The following is an 18,012-nucleotide window of genomic DNA, read 5'->3' on the forward strand; positions in this document are numbered from 1 at the left end:
CAGAAAAACCCACATAAAGGAGCTTTAACAAAAAAGAAAATTTCAGGATGTTTCTTCTAAAAACTATACACACTGGATATATTTCCCATGAGGCCACAGGAAAAAAAAATGAGAAGCTAATTTAGTAAGTGTTCAATGTATATTCAGAACGGATAAAATTTTAGCATCAGCTGCTTGACCACATACCTGCGCCACTACCACCGCAGCATAATTCTGCTCATGTTGTAAACTGAAGTACCCAGAATTAAATTACAAGTATTATGAGCAGTCTGATGGAGTGGCCTGGACGACTTCCATCCCTGGGGACTACCATGAAATGAAATTCATGTAACTTCTTGAAGACAGCTTTTTGGAAAAAAGCCAGGATGCATAATGCATGCTCTCAAACTAAGCAAGTGCCAAGACTGGCCCTCCACAGCTTTAAAGTCCTCATTTTGATTAAGGATATTAGCAGGCACCTGCTTTTAAATCCCCAGGCAAGCAACATTTTATAAACAAATACATTTCATTAAGTAGGAAAAAAGAAAAGACTTCTGCTCAGTGAAGATACAAAAAAAAAAAAAAAAGTCATCTTTCTTCTGCCTGAAGTAAATTAGAGTAAGATTAGAAGTGTTTCTACAGCAAGTTCCAGAAGTGTTTCATGAAGCGACTGCATATGATACAGAAATACAAGATGTTCCAAAATCAGTTCTACAAAGTTATCCTAAAAGAGTAACAAATATTAAAACTTGACTTACAATGATAATGCTCGCGTTTCTCAACAGTGTATTGATATTTACAAATGCTCATAATGCTAAGAGTATTTTTAAAAAAATTTTTATTATTGATTTGAGAAAGAGAGAGCGAGCACATATGCGCATGTGAGAGAGAGACACTGATTCTTTGTTCCACTTATTTGTGCACTCATTGGTTGATTCCTGTATGTGCTCTGATTGGGACCAAACCCACAATTTCAGAGTATCAGGATGATGCTCTAACCAACCAAGCTATTCAAAGTCACTATAGGGATGTAAAGCCAGACTCAGGCACTACCACAGAAGTAGTTATAGACTTTTGAAGCACCGTATTGACTTATTCAAGTAGGCAAAGGTCTATTCCATTCACACCTTTATTTTTATTTCTGCCAACATGAAAATGCTAGAGAGAGGTAAATTCCATTAGGCAGAGAGCCTGCCACCTCCATTCTTTTCCCAGCTCCCGTGCTCTCCCTACCAGATCACTCAAAACCGCCCAGAACACAGAACACTCTGTCTCACACTGATTGCATTCCTTCTGCGTGGACTGTATTCCCCTGTCTTCCTCTCTCCTCATTCCCAAAGGTCCACCTCAGTGGAGTTTTGTGTATAAAGTCTTCCTTCAATTATGTGTTCCCTCACATGTCAGTTACAGCATCCAGGTGAACCTACACAACAGCAGGCGTCACACTGAATACACTTTTTAAAAAGTGCTTAAGTGTTTAATAACCCAGGCCAATGTTCTGAATGGTTTACGGAGATTATCTCCTCTAAGTCTCATAACTCTATCTTGCACGCAGGGCAACAATGCAGTAGCCTGACTCCAAATCCTACACTCTTAACTACTTTGCTGTACTGTAAGGTGTAGGTTTTATAATTTGTTTTTTACGTCGACTCTGTGTCGTTAGTTTTATTATGAATATATTCTGTCAATCCATTTGCTATTTATTGCTATCTTTTAAAATAAATATTTTCTTTTATTTTTTAATTAGTTTACATTGAATATTCTCTGTTTCAGATGTGTAACCTAATGGCTACAAAATCATGTACTTTACACCAATACACTCTTGATTTCATGATTCTAGTCTTTAAAATTCAGTAGCAAGAAAGGGAAAGTAAAACACAGTCCACGGAAGCTCCTTTAATTAAATGTTCTCTCTAGCTACCAAAAGAAATATCTAACACAAATATCTCTACCACGGAGGGCAAACATTTTAGTGCCTTCTCTCCAGTCAACACCGCACTAGGAGGACAGACTGAGATAAGGCCTGAGTCCTTCGACCATGAATACTGTAGTCCTATTTCATTGGGTCCAGCCCTACAATACGGCATCTCACACCCTACTGTCCAGAGTCAAGAGCGCGACACCAGAGGTACTGGAAATGAAGCCAGGCAGAGACTCTGCTCTGCTGCCCTGTCCTCTTATGTGATGTGACGAAATCGTGGCAGCGAGCCTCTCCCCTTGTGCTGAAAATCATCATCTCAGGGCAATACCGCTGCCATTCGGGGCCAGCGGAACATCCCTCCCGAGTGGCCGCTGTCCCTGGGCTACAGCGCCTCTGACTCTAGCTCAGCCTTGCCCATCGCCCACTTACTTTCCCCTCCTACGTTTCTACTGCAGTTCAAAAGAGGAAATAAGATGCCATGGCAACAGGGACACCTCTTCAGGAAGCCCTCTATTTTTTTTCCAAAATCTCATGATCTCTGCACAAAAAGAAAACCAAAGGGAAAATAAATCTCACACATACTTCGTTACACCCCAAAAGCCCAAGCATGACCCTCTCCCAGAAAAGGCATCGGTTTATTCAACGTCAGAAGGAGCATCAAAGAGTGAAACTCGGAATAAGCCTGAATATATTCTGGACTTTCCAAGTCAAGATTGCAGATGTGGTCAAAATCAGACTACGGTTTTTATTTCTGGGTTTTGTTTTTCTGGGTTTAAATTTTCTCAGTGATCATTTTCCAGAAATAGATAGCCTCTTCTCCACTAACTTGCCAACTGGAGCAAAAATAAGTGCTCCGGAGCGAGAAGCCTCACAGCAGTAGGCCAGCCCCTGGAGATTCACCTCTCCAGAAAAATAACTATTTACAGCTGAAATGCTGGCAAGAGAAACGAATGACAAGTGCTTTCACCTGACAGTCACATGAGAACTAGCCCGAAAGCGCTTCCTTTGGAGAATTTGGGTATCTGCTGCCCAAATATCAATTGCGAAGATTCGGTGGCTATCCTGTTACACAGCTAACACAGGCACACACACACCTCCTCGTTTGTGCATCCGCAGCCAATGTGTACAGGGTGAGTTAGAGAGATTTCTTTATTGTTTCCTAAGAGTTTCTTTTACACACCTTGATTAGGGAAGACGAGCTTGAACGCCTTCTGGCCTATTTTCATGCCCATGACCTAAGATTCTGCCCTGGGGAGGGGAGTACACGTTGAGACTACATTATCCTGGTCACAGGTACACTCCAAAGTCCCCTGAGTTACAGAAGGACAGAGGAGTTTCCTAGAAGCTAAAGCCCAACTTCTATTGTAGTTGTGTACTATATGCATCCCTTCATCTATTTATTCATGAATTTATTCAATATTTACTGAAAAGCCAGCTATGTGACAGGATGCAAATATAGCAAAAGAATCTCTCTTCAACTTTGGGAAGCATAACATGAGAAGAAGAAAATGCTGTCCCTATTTTTCTTGCTACTTATTCTTTCTTAGCTCACTTTCATAAAAGAAGAGACATTGTTTTCTATTGAATACAAATACCAGTAGCCTGGGATTTCACTGAAGGTGTCTGTCTCACTTATCACACCGCACTGCACTGGCCTCTCTCAACTGAGAATTCTGCTGGCTCGGTCCATTTGTTTTCCTGTGCCTGCATACTTTTCATAGATGTTTACCAGAAGCCGAAGGGGAAGACAGCTTCAACTTTAGCCAGGATGTCTCCGTGAGATGCTGCATAACTCATATCATTGTGACCACACATGGGATGCAATCTGAAGATGGGCCAAGGCTTGAGAAAACATCCCCCCAAGGCGCACATGTGACGAGAAGCTGGTCAGAGAACAGCAGGGACCGGAGGACGGCGGGCCTGGAATGAGCCGCGTGGCTCAGAGTCAGAGACTGGGGAGAACAGCCAGCCGCCCTGGAGAGAGCCTGTCCCGTGGTTGAACTCTTTATGAATATTTTTTTTTTTGCAAAAACTTTTTTAAAAAGGTACACTTTGAGTAAAACTTAGTTTTTTAAAATATAGAAATAAGATAGCATTATTGTGCTGATTTAACAGGTCAGAAGCAAGAAGAGAACTCTTCATTCCCCACACTTATACTCTACTTATCTCATGGGTCATGACGCCTGACTTGGAGTTACTACCATCAGCAGTTTCACTCACTCTGTTGAAAACTGTATCTTTGTAATCTCTGCTGATTTTGAGATTGCCTCATAATTACAAATGCCAAATAATCAGACACTTTTGGGATTTCATGACCTGATCAAGGTCACGAACCTCTCAGTTTCATCTATTGGAAAAAAACATTAGGGCGACTCATCAAGTTAGACTTAAAGTAAGCAAGAATCACTTGCTTGGTTCAAACAAACATATTTTTCTGTTTGCCCTCTTAAACTTGGAGTTTGCTAAAGCATTGTTAATATTAGTCTTAAAGTTCTGAATCTTAAAAAAATAGTTATTCATTTCCAGAAGGCTACAGCTATAGCCACACTATTAAAACAAATTTATTCTTGTAGATTTAATATCTCTTCACTGTAACAGGCAACTAGTGTTACTATTTTCTGTTTTCTTATCCAGCTTCCCCTATAAAACCATTAAACACAGAGCAGAAGTTAGTAGTAAAAGAATAACCTGCATCCTACAGGAAACCAGGGCATCTCCCTGGCCCAGGCAAAATAATAATTAGAACTGCAAATGTGCAGTTGCACTAATGAGAAAATTAGCATCAGTCTTAAGTAATGTACTCTCAAGTTAGCCATCATTAAACATGAAAGAAATCTTAATTATGCAGCTATTATTAATAGTAAGTTTTTCTAAAATATTGTGGACACGCCCGAACCAGTGTGGTTCAGTGGATTGGACAATGTCCCACAAAGCAAAAGGTCGCCAGTTTGATTCCCAGTCGGGGCACACACCTGGGTTGTGGGCCAGGTCCCCGGCTCAGGGCCTGAGAGGCGGCCAATCAATGTTTCTCGCACATTTATGTTTCTCGCACATTTATGTTTCTCCCCCTCTGTCTTCCTCCCCTCCCCTTTCTCTAAAAATAAGTAAAATTTTTAAAATATTGTGGACACTTCTGCACAGTCTGAAAAAACCTTGAATGTGTAATCTGTAACCTAACTCCAAGGCAAAATTCTCTGATTCTTGATGTTTACATTCCAGTTGGAGAGACAGAAAATAAATGACATTAATACAGCAGATCCATAGTACGTAAGAAAGTGCTAAGTGCTAAGAAAAAACTAAAGCAGGGAGACGTAATAAAAACAAAGAATAGGTAAAATTTTAGCGAGGGTGGCCATAAAAGGCCTTTCTGAAAGCACAACTTTTAAATAAATATCGGAAGACTATGAGAAAACTAACCACACTGGTATCTGGAGAAAGAGCTTTCCAGGCAGCATGAACAGCCAGCGCAAAAGCCAGGCAGCCAGCTTGCCCAGCATGTTTGAGAATCTGTAAGGATGTATGAGAATCAGTGAGGAAGCTACTGTGCCTAGAGTGACGTGAAAGAGGGGAAGCATAATGAGACATGAAGACAAAAACTAATGAGAAATGATTCCTATAAGGCCTTGTGATCCTGTAAGAGTAGCATCCAGCGTTTACTTTGAGCGAGATGTGACTATCATTGGGAAGTTTCTGAAAAAGGAGTGAAGGACAAGAGCTGATTTATATTCAGATTATCATCATCATTTTTACTCTTTTGCAGAAAGATGTTAACAGAACAGATTGAACATGTGTTAGTGGAAATGCTTTTGGACATAGATTTTGTTTTGTACTATGCTTGTTTTTAGACACAAATTAAAAACTCAACCACAGGAAGCCTTAAGCTATGGATGCCCTTGGCAACTTCTGGATGTGGGTTAGGAATAGGTTCTTCTACAGTAATAAATTCCTTTCCCATTACATGATGGACAATCAGAAAAATATGGAGTAAAGAAGGGGTGAAATGGGAAGTACAAACAACCTAAGGAATGTGCTAGAAAATGTTTTATTTAGAGCACAAAACAATTCTAAAAAAAAAAAAGAAAATCAGCAAAACATGGATATTTCAATCTCTAGGAAGAAACTATAAAGTTTGCAAAGCAAATATAAAGTATAATAATAAGGTATCATGAATAACAAAATATAAAATATTTCCAACTGTCAAGTTTGTGTAGATGCACCACTACTAAAAAATGACAAAAAATAAACAGGCATGTTGGCTGGGGACATAAGAACACTCAGCACAGGACTAGACAGAAACATCAGTATTTATGTCACATCATGTGGACATGTTTTAGCCCTAAGATGTAGTATTAAGGTTCCCAAAGCAAACAGCTTCCATTTCTATCACAGATGCAAAGTAGATCTTAGTTCTTTCATACAATGTTTGTTAGCTTTTCCATAAACAGTTAACTGATAAGCTTATTAATATATACTCCTAAAAATTGAGTATCCTTTAATTACTTAAAAATAACACCTTTCCTATCTTTCCCCTTGAATATGTGTTTGTGATCTTTAGATTTTATGTCTTTGACACATATTAAAACTATAGTATTTACCATGGTCTTCTGACAAAGGGCAGATCCGTCATGTCATCAATTTTTGAGAAGAATGTCTAGAAAGAGACCTCACTGTTCAGTGAAAACAAGTATTTAAAGCCCAGCTGCGTAACGTAACTTGCATACTGGAATGGAAATGACTGCCATACACCACTAGATGGCACTTCATATCAAATACTGCTACAAACCTCTGTTGCTTTTTGAGTGTCTGTTTAGACACCCTACTGCCTACTTAGAACTCCCATTGGGTCCTCTTACAGTAAACCGCCCAATACTGAGAGAGCATCTATTATGTGCAAGGTTCTTTCTCTTCTAGGACTATCTGTTCAAAGCCACAGTAGGTCATTCGGTCACAATCAAAAACCTAGTCCACTTTTATAAGAATAATCAGGTGACTTGCTAGATCTCAGGAAATGTATATGAATAACACTTTTAAAAAACAATCCTGAGAGTCAAAAGGGAATTTGGATATCTTAAGGGCAAACTTGTTCTGTAAATTTTTTTCTTGTTCTACTTTGGCTATTCTATGTCCGAAATTTTTGAATAAGCAACTGAAGATTCATGGCATGGGATTTGTAACATGAAGAAATCCACCCAGTGTGGTGATTGCTGGGGAGAAGGGAGTATAAGGAAACTAAAAGGTAATGTAAAAAATATATAATAAAGATTAAATTTTTTTTAAAAAAGAGAGAGAAATCTACCATTTGACTCTGAAGCCATTCGATGAGCGTTTCTGCTGTTGAATCTGGGATCTGACACCTCAGGCCTTCCTTCTCATCTGTTTCCATCATCTCTAACAATCCACGCAGGTCTTCCACAAGGTGCAGAGCTCGTAGGCTTCCCATGAATGGGGAGGTGGGAGACTGGCAATCGAAAATTCCATTGGGGTATTCCAGGGCCTTAGAACCTAGGTTTAAAAAAAATTGCAGAGAAAGTAATAGGATTTATATCAGATAACACACCAAAGCTGAAAGTGGCAAGCAAGTCCAGTCACAGTGAGGAATAACGAAAGCAAGAACCGGGGAAAAGATAACTCGATCATGTAAATCTCTCCAAGGCATAGTTATTTGGTGCAAAAATAAAAACCATATAACTGATGGTAAATATCAATGTTCAAATAGCTAACAGGCAGGCCACCAATTGTGTGGTACAGTAAGAATATGGCAGGCTGTGGTGTAAGATGTGCTGACAAGAAGGGATAAGAGGGATTAGTCTGGGTGGAGCCATGCATTACAAAAAACACAAAGTTTTAGGGACCATAATGTCTTTAACTTTCCTATAAACAAGTTGTGCATTGAGGTGGAAATTGCATAGCACAGTTTCCAAGGGAAGAGGGCCAGCTCCTAGGTAACTTGCCAGAATTTAAATCTCTGAAGAAGTTCAACAAATTACATATGTACATTTTCTTAAATAGCATGGCAGTTGCTTTTTTGTTTTAATCTTTATTTTTCTCCACCAGACAAAATGCTTATTGATTTTTAGAGAGAAGGGGAGGGAGGGAGAAAAACATCTATGGGTAAGAGAGAAACAGCGATCAGTTGCCTCTCATACACACCCCCACCAGGAACCAAACCTGCTACCTAGGTGTGTGCCCTGACTGGGAACCGAACATGTGACCTTCTGGTTTACAGGATGATGTTCCGACCAACTGAGCCACTTTGGCCAGGGCTACATGTGTATATTTGTAGATGAATGTGGGTGCAAGTGCATACAAACATTTCTCCTATGAACAATAGGAGAATGGCTATAAATACATATCTACAAACAACTGACTCTAAAAAACAAAATAAATGAACAAACAGAACAGAAAAAGACATAGATACAGAGTACATTTTGAAGGTTGCCAGAGCGGATGGGGGTGTGGGGACTGGGTAAAAAAGGTGAAGGGATTAAGTACAAATTGGTAGTTACTTAATAATAATGGAGATGTAAAGTACAGTATAGGAGATATAGTCAATAATATTGTAGTAACTATGTATGGCGCCAGGTGGCTACTAAAATTGTCAGGGTATCACTTTGTAAATTATGTAACAGTCTGACCACTATGCTGTACACCTGAAACTAATAGAAAATAATACTGACTGTCAATTGTATTTATAAATATAATTTTTTTAAAGAAAAATTCTGGCCCTGACCAGGTGGCTTGGTTGGTTGGAGCATCGTCCCATACACCAAAAGGCTGTGCACTTGATCCCTGGCCAGGGCACATACATAGGTTGTGGGTTCAATCCCCAGTCAGGAGGCAACGAATTGATGTTTCTCTCTCACACCAATGTTTCTTTCTCCCCACGCCCCTTTCCTCTCTCTCTAAAAATCAACTGGTTTGTCCTTAGGTGAGGATTTAAAATTTTCTCTCTCACACACACACACACATTCTGGAAGAAAATGAAATAGAGAGTCAAAGATGACACCAGGGACAACCTGAAGGCATTGGAGAAAGCCAATAAATGAAAATAAGAGAGTGGAAAGGTAATAATATAACAATGGTATGAAAAAAGCCACGACAGCAGACTAAATGGCCTAATTCCATCTTTCAGAGGATGCAGGTTACCTGCTATAATACCATCCATCTGCTCCAGCGCCGCAGCCAACATGTCACTGGCATCACTCATCATTTTGCTATTTGTCAAGGGCAAATTCCAACCTAGATCTGAAAAAATAATGATGTTGTCACTACATCCTTTAAATGACACATGCTTCCTGGCAGGCTTGAGAACTCAACTTCAAATTGTAACTCCACCTAGCAGGCAAATATGGAGAACTACCGAAGTAGTAGGGCTGAATTAACTGAATCATTTTACAAGCTGTGGCCAATCATCACTTACTGTACAGCAAGCCCGCATGCTATGCCTGTGTCAGTTAATACAATAAGTAAGATTCCGTTCTTGTACTCAAGGTGTCTAAAATCCAGCAGAATGCTTCCCGTGTTGCACTCCGTGGAACTCGAGGTCTCCGTGAAGAGCCTCGGGGTGGCTGCGGAGCCCTGCTTAGGGCCCTAAGGAATGCTGGGTGCACAAGACCTTTCTGCGTGAATCAGACCCACCCGAACTCTACTCTCTCAATTTTGCCTTTTTTGTGTATAAGGATTACCATAAGACTTGTCTAAGAAAATGGTTCCCACTGTGTGTGTGTCCAGGAAAGGTCTGTCCAGAAAAAGTCCAGCCTTTGTTAATATAATGAGAACAGTTTGTGCCACATCAATGTAACCTGGCAGCCAAGGAGAGTGGACTGGAATGCACACGCATGAACAATGACAACTTCACTGTACTAGTCAGTGGGGGTGGTAGGTGCACCTGGTGAGCATGTGTCCTGTGTGACTGCTGCATTCAAAATGACTGAATATAGCAACGAATCTGTATCATTTTTTGCAGTAAGTTTGAACATTCCTCCATGGAAACTATCTGGATGACTCACAAGGCCACAGCTATGGGCAACTGGTGATTGGCAGCTGCATCACGACAAGGTGCCCACTCATGCATCATTTCTCATGCAGAGTTTTTTGGGAAAACATCAAATCACCCAGGTGACTCAGCCCACCTACAGCCCAGATTTGGCCCCTTGTGACTTCTGGCTTTTCCCAAAACTAACATTACCTTTAAAAGGGAAGAGATTCCAGACCATTGATAAGATTCAGGAAAATACGAGGGGGCAGCTGATGGCAACTGGGAGAACTGTGTGAGGTCACAAGGTGCCTAATTTGAAGGGGACTGAGGTGTCACTGTCCTATGAACAATGTTTCTTGTTTCTTGTATCTTCTTCAATAAATGTCTCTTTTTCATAGTACAAGGCTGGATACTTTCTGTATGGACCTTGTATACTAAACACACATCAATCTACTGCTATTTTTTAATGTCACAATAGCTACCATGTATTCAGTGTCTATAGTATTCCCTCACATTTAGTGAAATTATCTGTAATCTTTAATCATGACAACAACCTTGTAACATGGACAAATTCATCTCCTTTTATAGATGACATCAAAAATGTTTGTTGATTTTTTGTAAGGAAACACGGCAAGTAAATATACCAAAATCTGATTTCCACTACAATATTAAATTTGTTTATCTGATTCTAGGTGAAAGATAGGTTTATGCTGAAATTGTCACAATCTACTCACTCTTTTATCCATTAAAAAAAAAAAAAAAAAAGATTGAAACTAGCCTTGCAAAAAATTTGGTCATAGAAGGAAAAAGTCAAATTACGTGGTTTTCAATATAATTAATGCATTTCAGGTAAAGTACCCACATAAATTCTCCCAACAGGCCTAAGTAAGGCTCTTGCTACTTTGCGGTACTGTGTAACAAATGCCTGGGAAATAAAGGGTATGCTGTTTAACAGAAACCTTTGCCCTTTGTTTCCAAGCAGCCAGATCTCACTTACCACTTTATTTTTACAAACATATTTACAGTTCTGATAAACAGCTTCTTGGATCAGTTCTTTATGTGCATTCATTTTAATTATATGCCATTTAATCACTGTGAAATATTACTTGGAGTTTGTAGTTCCTATAGATTTCATCTAAGAATTTCCCAGAACGTTACTCACTTCAGAAGGTATACAGTACCACTACCATGTTATGTGGAGATACTACAGCACAAAAGTACCCAAGGCACACATTTAGTTATCCAGAAATCAGGGGGTTAACACGCCAGGTCACAAAGCTAGGTGGTTCTCAAAAATTAACTTGCACCTTTAGCTAGTCCAGAGAGGTGGGGCACAAATTTAATAATCACACTCCAGGCTGGAAACCTTAAAACGTGAAAATTGAGAACATAAAGGATTAGGCTGAACAGCATACAGTACTTCACTTTCATATAATTAAGTAGCTTGCACTCCCTTTCATTTTAAAAGTTGTACTTCAAAGGGCTCCAGATACCGTGAGGTATATATAAAGGGACACATGTCAGGCTCAGCTATAAACATGGGAAATGCTAATAAAACAAAGTAATGCTTACACTGAAAAAACTCTCAGTGCCTCACTAAATTAAAAGAACAAATCCTCCTCTTTGTTAGCAACTATATTTTGTGTAGAGCCTGAACACTTTGAGGTATGACAGGTGGTTATTGATTTCTTCTCTGTTCTGTTCAGAGCCTTTCAAATGCTCTGGCATGGAAGTATGAGATTCTAGGTTATGCTTTTCAAAGTAATGAAGAACCCATTTTTAAAAAGATTTCCAATTCTTTAGAGATGATTCCTTCGTTTCATATCATAAAACTATGATGACAATACTTCACTATTATAAAAGCTTATAAATGCTTACTCTTGATCTCTATATTGCACAACACCTTACATGTAACAGTAAGAAGATGACAGACAGTAAAAATGATAAATATGTATATAATGTGGGAAAGGTGGTAGGTGCTAAGGGCTAAAAATGGAGCAAGATAAGGGAGTCAAGAGTTTGGAGGGGTCTGCAAATTCAACAGGGTGGTCAAAGAGAATGACAGATTCAAAGGTCAAAGATCTCTTTAATAAATTAAAAGTAGTTAAGTATAGGTGGTCAAGTTCAGTGATATTCCAAGTATAGAATTCCTACAAACCAATAAAAAATGAGAGGGGTGAGAACATTAGCAGACCTAAAACATGTCTAACCAATAAAAATACAAAGAGATGCTTCATATAGCAAGGAATTTAAGAAAATGTGAAACCCTTTTATATCTCACCAGCTGGCAAAAAAAAACAACCCTAACACTATCAAGTATGGGAGAGGATGTGGATTCACAGAATCTCTTCTAGAATGGTAGTGGGAATGTAAAATGGGCTTAAATTAAACATTCACATTCATTTTCAATATAACAATATTTATTCCAAGGTATATAACCATGAGCAATACACAAATGGTCATAGGAGGACTCTTAACAAGGACAAAAATGTGGAAACAGCCCAAATGTCCAGCAACATGATAAGAGATGAATATTCACACAACGGAATTACATACAATTGTCAGAACTAAAGCAACTTATGTACAGTATGGACAAATCTATGTAATATAATAGTAAGTAAAAAAGTCTCTGGTAAATTCAGCAAAACTTTTATAAAGTTAAAAATAATTAAATATAAGTATATGTGTGAAATACACAGAGATTCTATATAAAGACCCGCAAAGAAAAAAGGGAGAGATAAGATGCAACGCAGGGTGAGGGCCATCTCGAGCCAGGACACAGGGGAACAGACTGCAAACGAGACACAGGCACATGCGGTCGCTGTCAAGTTTTTGAGTTAGGTAATGGATGTGAAAGTACTTATTATAGTGTTAAAAATGACAAAATGGGAATTCCACTTCTGATAATGGTGGAATAGATTTTAATGAACAAACTGTCCCACAAATAGCAATACAAAACACTGGGTATAAAATACAAAAACGATTTTGAAAAATGAGAGAGCCACCGAATGCAGGTAGAAAGTGGAGGCAATCGGACTCCTGAGACTCACAGTGACACATCTTCCCACCTGTGGGCACTCCTCAGTCCACGCGATGCAGAGCAGAGTGGCTGGGACGCATGAAGAAAGTCAGAGTCTTACTGGTTCAAAGAATAGAAGGGGGTAAAGTTCTTACATTACAGACAAAGATGTTTAATATTAACGCATGGTAGACCGGTAAGTTAATGACATATAGGGTCCGGCAGAAGTAAGGCTTGTTTGCGCGGGGTTGGTAGGGTATGTGAATGTCTCTCATGACAATTTGAACATTTCACCTAAAATGTCATGTGATGTGTTTGAGTGTGATACTGTTATGTTACAGAATTACATGCTTATGGCTTTGTAATAAAAAAAAGGGGCATTATTTGTGCCATACTCTATAACGTAATCCATGAAAACTTTGAAATGAAGAGATATAAAAGCCAAGTAGACTGATATAGTAGAATATTAATAAAATCCTCAACTGATACAACAGGTGATAAAGGTGGAACAATGGACCAATGGGGGAAACAGAAACCAAATGGCAAAGACGGTAGATTTCAACTCAACCATATATCCATAGAAAGGAGCATTTTCCAGCCAAATTTAGTGAACCTTAATGTAAACTATGGACTTTGGTTGACAACGATGTGGCAATGGTGGTCTGTTGAGGTGACAACCTGGTATCACGCTGGTATGGGATGTGGGGGATGGTGGGGGAGGCTGCCACTAAGGAGAAGGGCTATGTGGGAACTCCGCAAAATTCAATTTTGCTGTGAACCTAAAATTGCTCTAAAAAAGTAGGGAAAAAAAGTACCAATACATCAACATGTATGAAACTTGAAAATATTACATTAAGTAAAAGAAGCCAGTTACAAAATACTACATTATAAAGGGGGCACTCCCCCCAAAACCCCAGAATTTATTTATTAAAAATTGTGTATTTATCCTTACATGTTTAAACTTCAGTCACCTTCAAAGTACTCTCCATTTGACAGAATACACTTATCAAGATGGTTTTTCCACTGCTCTAAACAATTTTTAAACTCATCAATTTTGATGCCTTTTAGTGCTTCCACTGTTTTTTGGTGGGGGGTTTTTGTTTGTTTTTATTTGTTTGTTTGTTTGTTTTGCTTTACCTCTTCCATATCAGCAAAACATTGCCCCTTGAGGAATTTTTTCATCAGGGGAAACAAAAAAAAGTCACTCAGGGCAAGACTGGGTGACTAGGGAAAGTGAGGCATGGTGGTTATGCTGTTTTTTTAGTCAAAACCTGAACACTCTGCACAGTTTAGGCAGGTGGACTCATAAATACACCCATCATGAAATGGGAAAATGTGTTGAAAGTCTTCAGAAAATAATTCACTGAAGTCAAACACAGTCTCTCACAACACGGTCAGCTGGGACACTGATGCAGATGGGTTCCTAGGACACTCACCCAGCGGGGGAAGCCTGTACTACAAGGGGCCCGCTCTCCCAAAGATAATTCCGGCTTTCTTGGGTCCCCCCTCGTATATAATTCCATTCCTATGAAATACCCAGGACCAGTGAATCTATAGGAACAGAAAACAAATTACTGGTTTTGTGGAGCTGGTGTTGGGGAGAGTGTTGGGGCAAATAAGTGGGTGATTGCTAAAGCACACAGGATTTCTTTTTAGAATGGTGAAATGTTCTAAAATTGACAGTGGTGTTGGATATACATATCTGTGAGTATACTAAAAAACACTGAATTGTACACTTTAAATGAGTGTACAAGTGAGTACGCTATATGAAATACATCTCAATAAAGTTATTATTAAAAAGCAAAATAACAGTCATATAAATAATTACTTTAAATGTAAATGGAGTAAACACTATTAAAAATCAGACTGGGGGTTAAAAAAAGGCACACTTAAATATATGTTGTTAATACAGAAATATACAGTGAAAAAATAAAAAATGAGATACTATGCACATGGTAAACCTAGGAAAGCAGGAGTGGTTATATTAACATAAGAAAAGTGGCTCCCAATCAGGAAGTATTACTAGAAAGAGAGATATTTCATTTAAAAAAAAAAGCCCACACAATTAGGGAGAATTATACAAATTAAGTCAATTTATAGCTAACATAATTGTTGACATGGTTAGATTTAAGTTTACTCTTCTGTTTGTCTCATCTGTCATCTGTTCCTCATTTTCAACCTTTTGCAATGGTAGACAAGGTAGGAAAAAACACCCAGTAATAATATAGAAGATTTGAACAACACCATCAACCATCTTGACCTAATTCAAATTATAGAACAAAACATTCAAATACAGAATATACATTATTTTCAAGTCTACAATGTCATATTCGCCATGATAGGCCAAATATGCAAGGCCACAATAGAAGTTTCAATAAATTCCAAATGGGGTTTAAAGGTCTACATAGGAGAGTAAGAACAGAAACCTGAAGTGGTAAAGTACTAATATTAAGAATAGAATTTCCACGTATATTAAAATTCTGACTTGCCAATGGCTTGAGATATTTTCGAGGCAGCCTAATTGAGTGAGCATCTGTGTTGATAAAGCTATGCCAATTGTCATGGCTGGGTCAAAGTATTTTCAAAAATAGAAAGGCTAAATAAAAAGGCTTCAGAAAATCCCATGCTCTTAAAAAGACTTTTCTAGATCCCTGAAAACATTTCTGAGAGGACGATGCCCCTGAGCATTCTCACATATTTAATGCTATAAAATGCTATTCCAATACAATGAGCTATTACTCCACAATGAAAAGTGTGAACTGTTGACACACGCAACATCATGTTGAACAAAAAAAGACAGACATAAACAAATATGTATTATATGACTCCTTTCATATGCAATTCAAGAACAGGCACTCTCTGGTGGTATACAGTAGAACTATAGTTGTAAGAAGTGGCAAATGATTAAAGGAGATACTAGGGAACTTCCAGTTCAGTAAGTTGATTGAGGTGTTGGTTACACAAGTTTATAAATTTGTCAAAGCTCATCAAACTATACATTTGAGATATGTGTTTCACTGTATGTAAATTTCATCTCAAATTTTAAAAAGTAGAAATGCAAATGACTGTTAGAAATTAAAAATGAAACTGTATTTTTAAAAATGAACTAAATAAGTAAACAAATTAATATAAGGAGGAATGCATGGACTTATACTGGTAATGCATCACAAATCAAGGATAATGAATAATCCAATTACAGATCTGAGGTCCAAAATAAAAGACTCAGAATATTCAGGTCCCTTTGATCTAATTCTTTGCTTACCCAGAAACCTGCTGATTATAATTTGGTCTTTTGAGTGGACAAAAACCATTTAGAAAATTGAAACTTCAACATCCAATGGTAATAGCAAATTGATTTCTAGATTCTAAATAACTAATATATACTTTTTTGAATGACTTGGTGAAAGAAAAGGAACCAGGAAATACAACTACCACAACAAAGGGATTGGGTTGGGATCCAAGGTCGTAGTTCAAACTGCAGAAAGCCCTTGCTTGTCCTGTGATGTAAACAGAGAAGATGAGCTCTGTTTGCAGGAATCCTCAATCTAGTGATTTCCTATTCCAAGGGCTTAATAAAAATAAGTTTGGAAAAGTGTTAGAAAAGCAATCTCCTGGGATTAATATTTACATATTAGAGTACAAGACAAAAAAAATGCAATAGAAGCAAGTTTGGGGTATATTTCAAGCTTGGTCAGGACCCATTTAGAGCAGATTTGAAAGGGGCAAATACAAGGGAAAGTTCCAGCATGGGTGTGGTGGCTAAAGGTTTGGCCAAAAACCACACTTTTTTGCAGGGTTGCTGACTAACTGATGTTTTAGGTCAGGCTAGCTGCCCAGTCCTTCTGTGAAGAAAGAAAGAAAGGCTCTAAGAAAATTACAAAGTTTGGCAAGAGTCACATTTGTCCTAGCTTCCTCAGCTTTCCTTAGGTGAAATGTTTAGGTTTGAAAGAGAACTTCTAATTTCATGCCAGAGACACATTACAGTTCACTGAGATTAGATGAAATCCTTCATTGAAGAAAGAATGTTTACATACATTCCGCAAGGCTAGTGAAGTGCTATATATTATTATGTGGCCATTACAAAAACAATATATTATATTTTCATATAAATTACCCACAGAGTTCTCACAAATTTTTCCCCACAGATGCTCTCTATGGACGCTCATCAATCACACAATAATTTCCTATGTATATAGCAATACAATCTTAGAAAAGGTAAAATATCTTAAAAATGGAGACCTAAAGGGAATAGGAAGGACTGTCAAGTGGCTATTGAGCTGTGCTTCCTGCACCAGCAGCATCGCCTGGGAGTGAGTTAGAACGTAAATCCTTGGGCCCCACCAACCTGGGTTTTACCAGCGGTCCGTGGCACCCTCACGCACACTCCATCGCAGTACTGAAGGGGCTGTGGTCTTTCCTCTTGGGACAACAAACCCCACCCGGATGAGCCACCAAGGTAAACAATGGCAGAGCTCCTCTCCCCAGTCCCTGCTTCTCCCTTTTAATCCAGAAATAACAGCTCTGAAGAAGCAATGATGTTTCAGCCCAAAAAACCTCTCCCTTTAAATTTCAACTGCTAAGTCTCTGTGTCTGCAATGTGTTAAGATTCTTAAGCAATCCTCCTTGCGTTCTGGTTCCCTGCTAGATATCTGTCATCACATGCTTACTCCTCCCCACTGTGCTAGTCCAAATCTTGATCACCTTCAATATGCTGACATCCCGATAAAATCAATTCAGAATCACAGGAAAAGGAAAATATGGTAAGAAGTGGGGATCCAGGGGCAGGGGAAGTATGGAAAACAGAAAAGGTTGGGGATATTAGCAGCGGGGTGATTATCTAATATTATACATTAAAAAATTTTATCAAACTGCAAACTATGTAAAATATTGATGATATGACTGGAAATTTGAATACTACATTTGATGATATTAAGGAATTATTTTAATTTTTACATTATAATAAAGTTTTTTAAAAGATCTCATATTTTGGAGATGATTAGAAAAATATTCATGAATGAAATAATACAATATCTGGAATTTGCTTTAAAATAACAAAGGAGAAAGGAATAGGGAAAAGATAAAGATAAAACATCATTTGATAATTGTTGAAGGTGA

General features: G+C 38.4%; 1 protein-coding gene across 6 annotated transcripts in view; it reads right to left on the reverse strand.

Annotated features, from left to right (window-relative positions):
* PPFIBP1 (PPFIA binding protein 1) overlaps window positions 1-18,012 on the reverse strand; it is a 153,657-nt gene that overhangs the window by 44,683 nt on the left and 90,962 nt on the right. For all 6 annotated transcript variants that reach the window (XM_054591304.1, XM_054591302.1, XM_054591303.1 and 3 more), the window contains 2 exons: window positions 9,047-9,145; window positions 7,197-7,402 (listed from right to left, as the gene is read on the reverse strand). In XM_054591304.1, coding sequence (XP_054447279.1) covers window positions 7,197-7,402; window positions 9,047-9,110 — 270 coding nt within the window. In that variant the 5' untranslated portion in view covers window positions 9,111-9,145. The remainder of the gene's footprint in view (window positions 1-7,196; window positions 7,403-9,046; window positions 9,146-18,012) is intronic.

The sequence above is a fragment of the Pteronotus mesoamericanus genome, unplaced genomic scaffold, assembly GCF_021234165.1.
Source record: "Pteronotus mesoamericanus isolate MK-2021 breed Mesoamerican mustached bat unplaced genomic scaffold, CSHL_Meso_final scaffold_21, whole genome shotgun sequence".
In the NCBI taxonomy this organism is placed as follows: domain Eukaryota; kingdom Metazoa; phylum Chordata; class Mammalia; order Chiroptera; family Mormoopidae; genus Pteronotus; species Pteronotus mesoamericanus.